At 56.0% G+C, this 8,179-nt stretch overlaps 2 protein-coding genes across 2 annotated transcripts; one reads left to right on the top strand and one right to left on the bottom strand.

The window, feature by feature from the left end:
* The first annotated feature begins 212 nt into the window (after positions 1-212).
* On the top strand, positions 213-4,200 carry LOC112548734. The gene is made up of 6 exons (XM_025195326.1): positions 213-255; positions 1,571-1,900; positions 2,895-3,209; positions 3,331-3,429; positions 3,514-3,563; positions 4,153-4,200. The coding sequence occupies exons 1-6, from the start codon at positions 213-215 to the stop codon at positions 4,198-4,200; spliced, it is 885 nt and encodes a 294-aa protein (XP_025051111.1).
* A 215-nt stretch (positions 4,201-4,415) lies between these two features.
* Positions 4,416-7,447, bottom strand: LOC112548732 (immunoglobulin kappa light chain-like). Its single transcript, XM_025195325.1, has 5 exons — positions 7,402-7,447; positions 6,972-7,298; positions 6,181-6,483; positions 5,431-5,539; positions 4,416-4,784 (listed from the first exon to the last, which is right to left on the bottom strand). Exons 1-5 carry the CDS (start codon positions 7,445-7,447, stop codon positions 4,610-4,612), a joined length of 960 nt encoding a protein of 319 aa, XP_025051110.1. The 3' UTR covers positions 4,416-4,609.
* Positions 7,448-8,179: the final 732 nt, after the last annotated feature.

The raw sequence follows: 8,179 nt of genomic DNA, 5'->3' as shown, positions 1-8,179 counted from the left end.
GCCAGATATTCATGACCGGGGGTGTGGTAAGGATCACATCTCTCAGCATATCAGAGGTCAGAGTCCCACCCACCAGCACCCTCCTCTTGTAGATGTGTCCCCTCCAAGTTGAGACAGGAAACAGGTCTTCTTCCCACGTGACCCAGGCTTTCAGAAAAAGAGCCCCATCGAGCAGCCTCACAGCATCCCCCCAGTGCTGAAGAGACCACACCATGTGCTGCCCCTGGGCTGGGATCCTGCTCCTCGCCCTGCAGGGTAAGTCTTTCAGCTCCTCGGTCTTTCTCCCCACATAAGACCAATTCCCGTGTGCACAGGGACGTCCTGGCAGGATGGAAACACCCGGCTGGGCTGCACGGGAGAGACAGAGATGGGAGAGTTACAGGTGTCAGTCTCTGAGGGATGTAATACAATGATGTTTGCTTTAAAAAGCCCCTTGGGGAACAGTGTAGACTGTGACTGCCAAACTACAGAGCTCTTTTTAACATCTACTTGGCCCTCTTGTACTTTATAACAACTGCCCGGGATATCGCTTGCTTTTTTGGCAGGGGCGCAAGTAGGACAACTGCCCCGGCGAAGGAGGCACCACGGGCACTGCCCAGCTTGGTTGGGGTGTGGGACAGAGCCACAAGCAGCTCATTTTGGGGGGCACGGAGACAGGGGAAATGCAGCTCCTGCCGCTGCGTGCACTCCCAGCAAGCATAGTGGGATCGTGTGCCCCCCCAGATCCGTGCATGGGGCAAGGGCAGGCTGCCGCTGAGGGCTTTGCCCCAGGATCCAAACTTCGGTGCTTCGGCACTGCCTGTCATTTCAGGTAAGTCATAGGGGGAACACCCTGTATCTCTGCAGGAGCAGTAGGGTGGAAATGTAAGTGGATGCTTTCTTTCCATGTGCGCAGCAAATTATCCTTGTCTGTGTTCGCTCCAAGCTGGGTGTGATGATGTTGCCCTGAATGCTTGCATGGGGACAGTTTTAAGCCCAGGCTCTTGGGGTTTCAATTTGTGATTTCCCTCCAGGACACAAGAATCATATAAAGGACTAAAAGGAGCTCCAAAGGCTTTGGGGGCCTGTTTGAGAGCTGCTTCTGATGTAGGGAAGGGGCTGTGTGATGCGAATGGGAGAGATTCGTGGTTGTGTTTGTTCTTGGCAGAAGTAAGAGAGAAACAGATTTCTGCATTGGGGGAAAATGCAAAGTCCTGGGGTAAGGAAGAAAAAAATCAAGTTGGCTCCTGTCTGACAACTCCTAGCTGGGGAGCACTGATGCTCTGTGGATGGAGAATAAGGTCACGACTAACTAGAACTCCCCTTTCTTCATTTCCTACTTGATATTACTGCATTTTAACTGTTCTTTATGTATCATCCAATATTATGTTCACCTGAATCGAGTGGCTTATTTTCTTGTGTGCTTTCCCCAATTACCCCAAATCCTGTCACTACGTAGCTCTATCACAGATAATATTATGCTTCATTCGATTGTGTCACTTTAGTGCAAGCTGTAAGTAAACGAGGATGTTGCGGCAGGGGAGCTCACTACTCTGGTCCCCCCATGCATACACCACGCTTTCCTCTGCAGTGGCAGCTTCCCGAGAGGGGCTGTGGCTGCAGCAAAGCCCAGGAGAGATCTGGACGGCCCCAGGACAGACTGTGGAGATGAACTGCGCTGCTACATACAAAGAAAGGTTCGTATCCTGGTACAAAGAGCATCAGGACGGCAGTCTGCAGTGGGTTGCCAAGACTGGTAAAGTTGATAGTGCACAAGGAAGATACTCGAGTAAAGGGAGCAAAACAGGGAAAAAGTTTTCCCTAGTCATCAGCAACGTACAGGAGGAGGATTCTGGGGTCTTTTACTGCACCCTCACTGCCTATACGGGCTTCGCGAACGGGACCAGGCTGATCGTCTCCGGTGAGTTTCCAACAGGTCAGAAATTGTCAGTCCAGAGACAGGAGGCAAAAAAATTCCCCTTTTGCACAACTCTGCCCCCCCAGCATCAGCTCCAAGCTGGGAGTGAGCTCAGGGCCAGTGGGGGCCAGGCAGTGCCCAGGGCAGGGGGTGGGAGCAGGAGACCTGGGCTCTGGGTCTCACTCAACGGATCCAGGATTTCAACCATCTCAGCTCCCAGCTGCTCCCACGCGGGAGCCCAAAGACACGGCCGGGATTTCCAAACTGTGCAGCCCCAGCAGCCGAGACCCCAGTTCAGGGAGATGGGTGCTAGGCACCAGGGAGAAATCTCCCCCCGAGCTCCTGTCCCACAGACTCCCACTCCAGGCCATGGGGCTCAAGGGACCCATGTGAAGGTTCATGTCATGGTTCAGGCTGGCACCAGGCAGTGTCCCCCTCTACCCTTGGTGCAGTAGGGAGCGAGCACCCCCGTGTCCCTGGCTGTGGATTCTCCCCTGACCCCCATGCAGAGACCCAGAGGAAAGGTGGGGAGGCAGGAACCACGTGGACTGGGCCCTGGGGCCACCCCCTGGCAGACAGGAATGAATCCACCTGGAACATGTCAATTTATGGCTCCTGTGCTGCACTGCTTCTTCCCAGCTCTCATGGCCATTGGGGAAACTGAGGCACAGAGCAGAGCGGCCTACAGCTGTTATGGGGCACTCAGCAAGGCAGTGGCCAGGGGGCATTTCTGTGTCCCTGGTTCATGTTTTTCCCACCAGACCAGGCCTCTCTCTGTTACCTGAGCCCTAGACATGGGCTGCTGGCACTGAGACAAAAAACCCCTAGTAAAAATACCTGGGTCCATGTCCTGTCAGGGGTGTAGTGTTGAAACTGGGGTAGACAAAGCCCCGGGCATCTCAGCTTTCCTGCTGGGGCCGGGTGGGCATGAGCTGACCTCTGGGGAACAGCCCGTGTCCCTCCAGCCTCTGGCCTTGATGCTCTCGCTCTCGTGCAGATGCCCCCCAGCCCAGCCTTGTTATCCTGGTACCTTCCCCCCCAGAGGAAACTGAGCTCCCAGACCCCGTCCCCCTGCTCTGCCTGCTGTCCCCGCATGCTCGGGGCTGGGGGGCACCTCTCTGGGACCTCGGGGAGGGGGGTCCAAGACAGGCAGATGCAGGAGCCCAGGATGGGGAAGATACGTGGAGCCTGACAACAGTCCGCAGGGAGAGCTGGGTCATGATGACACGCTGCACCTGCACCGCCAGAGAGGAGGGAACTGGGAGAAACATCAGCGCTGTCATGGCCAAAGACCCGGACACCACATTAAAGGGTAGGTGAGGCCGCTTCCGGGGTATCACCCCTGCCCCTCACCATGGCCTCTGGGAACGCCCCCTTGCCCGCTCCCAGCCACAGGCTCTGTGCCCTGCTCTCAGTGTCTCCTCTCCCTGCAGGGCCCTGCTGGGTTGTGCGCTGGGTGGGGCTGCCCTGCGTCTGCCTCCTCCTGCTGATCCAGGGCCTCATCCTGCTCTCCACCAAGTGCCCCTGCACAGGTAACGGCCGCAGCAAGCACTAGGGTCAAACCTCCGACCCCATCCCAGCTGCACTAATAGCCCCTGCTCTGCTTCCTCCAGCAGGAACAGTGGCAGCACCGGGGAGCGACGTGCACCCAAGGCAGAGCCCAGAGGTAAGTGCTTCTCCAGCTGTGTCACAAAGATGCTCAGAACTGGGGTGTGGGCTCATCCTGGCCTGGTACCTCCAAGTCAACTCTCCAGCAACGTGGTGGAGTCGCTGCAGTAATCACCGATTCCCCTCTTCCCCGCTGCTGTCAGCGCTGTGCTGGGTTCATGGCGCAGAACTGCTGTGTCCACCCCAGAGGTTGCTGCATGTCTGTGGGGGGAAACGGCACTGTGCATGGGGTATTGCAAAAGGAAATCCAGGCCAGGGCACTTCTTAGTCTGAAAAAAGTCCTAGTAAATAGGTGAATAGATGGGGCCATGTGATCTAATGGGACACATGAATCTTGGCAGTGACAGGGTAGGACACCTGAGTCCCTTCTGGCTCTGAGCAGCTGAGGGATCAAAGCCAAGTCCTGGCCCCTCCCTGTACCTAAGCTTCCCCTCCTACTTGCTGTGTATTAACCTGCCCTTAAGTATCAGCACAATCCCTTATCCGGTGCTCATTCAGCACCAAGCACTGTGGGGTGCTGAGCTCAGCCGGGGTCTCCAGGCTGCGCTACCCACAACTGATGCGAGATCTCTCCTCTTGTGTTGCAGACAGAATATGCAGCTGTGAGACATGGCAGCAGAAATGCTCCCACTTGACTTTTGTGTTCACATGTTCAGCCTTAAAATAAAAAGTGTGGGGACACGTGCGTGCATCAGGGAGACGTGATACCAAGCAGCTGCCCATTGCATGAGCGTGTGTGGGGAGGAGGGTGGGCGGGCAGGCAGGCAATCGTACACAGGAGCTCACACATCTTGGACCCAGCATTTCATGGTAACCAAAAATTATCACGAGGGAAACAGTACAAGGGGTAGGACATGTTTTTTTATTAGATAACAGAAACAGGCAGCTTTGGGCCAGGAAGTCAGCCTCACACTGTCTGCAGGTGAGGCAGAGCAGGGAGTGTGCGTGCCCCATGCAGGCTCTTGCCATCCCTGGGAGGCCTGGGTCCCCCGGGTCTGGGCCCTGCACACACCAGGGGCTGCAACGTCTCCCCACAAACTGCAGTCACTCCGGCCGCACTGCCTGTCTCTCGTGGCAGGAAACCTCCCACCTCCTGGTGCCTGAGGTCAGGATCTCCTGCTCTGGATCCCTAGAGCAGGGGCAGAGTTCATCCTTGCAGTCGCACTGTGGAGCTGGTCTGGCGCAGAACATCTCCGGGCAGCAAGAAGCAGCGAACGCCACAGAGCAGCGGTGAAGGGAACAAGAGGCAGCAGCTCAGCAGGGACCGGCCCGATTCCTTTGTGCTCGAGACTTTCCGTTTCCCTTCCATGGGGGCTGCATCCAGTGGTGCCAAGATCACGCTGTGGCTGGGCACAAACTCCCCGACCCTGTGTGACCGCAGGGGCAGCATCAGATCCCAGCCAGAGCAAGTCTGTGCCGGGCTGGGCACGGCAGCAGGTGGCACTTTCCCATTGGGGCCTTGGATTTCTATGAAACCTCTCTGCATGAACTGGGCATGTATTGGGGCTGCACCGACCCCTGGAACCTCACAGTTGGGAATATTGTGCATGGTGGGTAATGGGATTGATGGCAGGGCTTACCGCCCCTGTCACCCCACACAGAGCAGGGAGAAGGGGCCAATGGGATCCAAGGTATAAATAATCCCTCAGCAGAACTGCAGGGGCCGTATCGACTCCCACTGCCGTCCACTGAACAGCCCCTTAATGCAGCTCACACAGCTCCACACCCAGGGCTGCTTTCTGCCCCGGGGCAGCGTCCTGGAGCTGAGGAAATCAGCAGGCCTGAGTCCTGCAGCTCCTAGCATCACTGCCTCCGCCCCAAAGAGTTCCCTGTACTGAGGAAGGGCTGGGATGTCTGGGTTACCTGGACTGGAGCAGCTACACATCCAGAGGGAGGTCAGAGATACCATCAGCAGCACCAGGAGACCCACCACCATGTAGCGCACGGCCTCCTGCTGGTGCCAGCTGCGAGGGGCTGGGGAGGAAGGGGACAGTGGAGGACCGTCAGGAGCTGAAATCACCCTCTTTGCCCCTTAAACTCTTCAGGCTGCATTTCCTGGGATTCCTGAGTCCCTTCTATGTCCCCCGTGATCCAGTCCCGTCTTTCAGAGGTGGAGGCTGGAGCTCTTGTGTGTCTGGGACAGACCCTGGAGGGTGCAGGTTTGCCCACAAACAGCATCAGCCCTGCAGAGCCCACCATCCTCCTTGGCCTGCCTGCCCCTCGCCCCCACCACACGTCACTCACTACAGAGGCTCCCATCACTCCTTGATTCTTTCTTCCCCCCTGCAGCTCTCTGCTTTGCCTCGGAGGTGAGGGCATCTATTGACAGGCAACGGGGGACATGCACAATCAAAGAGTGTTACTGGGAAGAAGGGGCCTTTCCTCCTTCCTTAATGTCTCTGCTAATGGAGAAAAGCCTCCAAGGAACAACTTTCCAGCTCTGCAGCTTAGCAAGCGACACCCAAATTTGTCATTGCACACGCGAGGCTGGGATCCTTGTTCCAGGGGAATAAATGGGATGTTGGCCCTTCAGCAAAATGCAGCCAGAGCTTCACCAATGCACTTCAGAAGCTATTGGCAGTTTCAGTCCTAAGAGCCGGCATAGAACCACTCACATGCAGAATACACAGCATGTCTGGTAACGCTGCTGCCAGATGAGTTGAATGTGACCTCACAGGTGACGGCTGCCCCGCTGGCCCAGGGGATGCTGATGCCATGGATGAGTGTTAAGGACCCATCACTGGCTTCCAGCAAGCGCGGCAGTCCCTGGGCTGGCTGCTCTCCAGGAATGTGCCAGGACACCTGGACGAGGTTGGAGACGCCCCGGATCACACAGGCCAGATGTGCAGGGTCCATGGCTCCGTTCTCCCCTGCACCAGGGCCCAGGAGCAGCACGGAGCTGCTACCTGTGAAGCTGTCTGGGGAGAAAGAAAGCCAAGAGTTCATAGGCAGACGGAGCTGAGCTGCAGCTTGGCCACAGCCGTGGGTCTGTCGAGAGAGATAAATTCTTACTGGGGAATAAGGAAACATGCTGTGCCCAACACACAGCCGGGAGAGAGCCAGGCAGCCTTCTCAGGGCAGCACTAGCACCTTTGGGAGATCACAATCTTCTCACCCGCCGTCATGGCTCGGAGGGAGAAACATTCCCAGCCTGGCTGCACAGACCAGCCCCACAGAGACCCAGCACTTCCCTGCACCACTTGCCAGGTTTCCCCTGAGAAAAACGCTGCATAGCCCCTTCTCTCTCTGCCTTTGGTAGTTAAGGCTGAATGCATTTTACTTGGCTAAAAACACAGCTTCACTTAAGCAATCTACTCTTCAGTTTGACTGCTTGTGTTGCATTAGAAACCCTCAAGAAACTATGAGACACTCAGATACTCTAGTTACAGAAGCAATGGGCCGTTACCTCCAACGATCACCGTGGTTCCACTCCCAAAAATCAAGGAGCCGGTGGCTGCATGTGCACAGTAATAAATGCCAGAATCCTTCCTTCGGATACTCTTGATTTCGAGTGCTGTGTTGGATTTCTGATACTTGCAAGCAAATCTGCTCTCATTTTGTTCCTTACACTTTTTAATTAATATGGGAGCCTCACCCACCCTTCTCAGATACCAGTGCAATTTTGCTGCCCCATCCACATCTATGCTGGAGTAGCAGTGGATCTCTGCTGTCCCACCGACTTCCACAAACAGGAACCGCTGAGGCTGGTGCAGATGTAACTGGACTCCCAACACTGTGGAAACACAACAGGGCAATCGGCAGCTTCCAGCGGGTCTTGGGTTGACACAGGTGCCCTCATGTCTCAGGACCACAAGGCATTTGCTGTTATTACTTACAACGACAAAAGGCAAATACAACCCAACTCCTGCACATCCCACCCATGAACTAGGAACATAGATCTCTCCAGAGCGACTGGTCTAACATCCCACTCAGCTCCATCGCTCCGTGCCCAGGATCCTACAGAGCCGTACCTAGGGACGACAGTATCAGGCACTCATGGAGCAACATTTCTGTAGGGAGAAGCAATGTTGCCCGGCCGCCTCCGGGGCTCACGTCCTGTTTGCTGCTGCAGCCACAGGGGCAGCGTCAAGGCCAAGGGCTGTGGTGAGGAGCTCCTCCCCGGGGAACGTCCTGCCTGATACAAACAGCATTATCAAGTCATCTGAGGCACCCATACGTGACACCACCTGCCTCTTGCAGTGTCACTGCCTTACAGGGGGCAGGGTTGGACTCTCCTAGAGAACAGCTACAACTCAGTAGGCAACCAGGTCATCTCCTGTGTCTCCAGAGTAGAAGACCATTTGCATCAGTAATTTAGGCACTTGGGATACTAAGGGTTTGTCCAACAGAGCCCCACCCAAATAAGCCGAGCTGTGAATTCAAAAGGCAGCTGAGTTTACCACTCGTGCCCGGGGAGGACGCTGCTATTCTGCACCAGGCCATCGGTGCAGTTCAGCCTCGGCTCCTCCTGTGTTATCGCCCAGCTGGGCCGGCTTCTCCCTCCGTGGCGCTTGGGCAGTTCCCTCCCCACGAACACCCTTTCTCTCGTTTTCCTGACCTCGGCATGGAGATTCGGTTGCTCAGCTGAGTTCTGGGAGCACAGCTACGGCAGCC

The sequence above is a fragment of the Alligator sinensis genome, unplaced genomic scaffold (genome assembly GCF_000455745.1).
Source record: "Alligator sinensis unplaced genomic scaffold, ASM45574v1 scaffold1706_1, whole genome shotgun sequence".
Lineage (NCBI taxonomy): Eukaryota > Metazoa > Chordata > Crocodylia > Alligatoridae > Alligator > Alligator sinensis.
This window is presented reverse-complemented; position numbering and strand designations above follow the sequence as displayed.

Bases quoted from the DNA above. Each gene is read 5' to 3' on its own strand.
- LOC112548734 (XM_025195326.1), top strand. From the start codon at position 213: ATGTGCTGCCCCTGGGCTGGGATCCTGCTCCTCGCCCTGCAGG. The intron at 3,210-3,330 runs GTAGGTGAGGCC...CTCTCCCTGCAG, and splicing joins CCCGGACACCACATTAAAGG to GGCCCTGCTGGGTTGTGCGC. The intron at 3,564-4,152 runs GTAAGTGCTTCT...CTTGTGTTGCAG, and splicing joins ACCCAAGGCAGAGCCCAGAG to ACAGAATATGCAGCTGTGAG.
- LOC112548732 (XM_025195325.1), bottom strand. From the start codon at position 7,447: ATGGGTGGGATGTGCAGGAGTTGGGTTGTATTTGCCTTTTGTCGTT. The intron at 6,484-6,971 runs GTAACGGCCCAT...CTTTCTCCCCAG, and splicing joins AACCACGGTGATCGTTGGAG to ACAGCTTCACAGGTAGCAGC. The intron at 4,785-5,430 runs AGGTAACCCAGA...CCGCTGCTCTGT, and splicing joins ATGTGTAGCTGCTCCAGTCC to GGCGTTCGCTGCTTCTTGCT.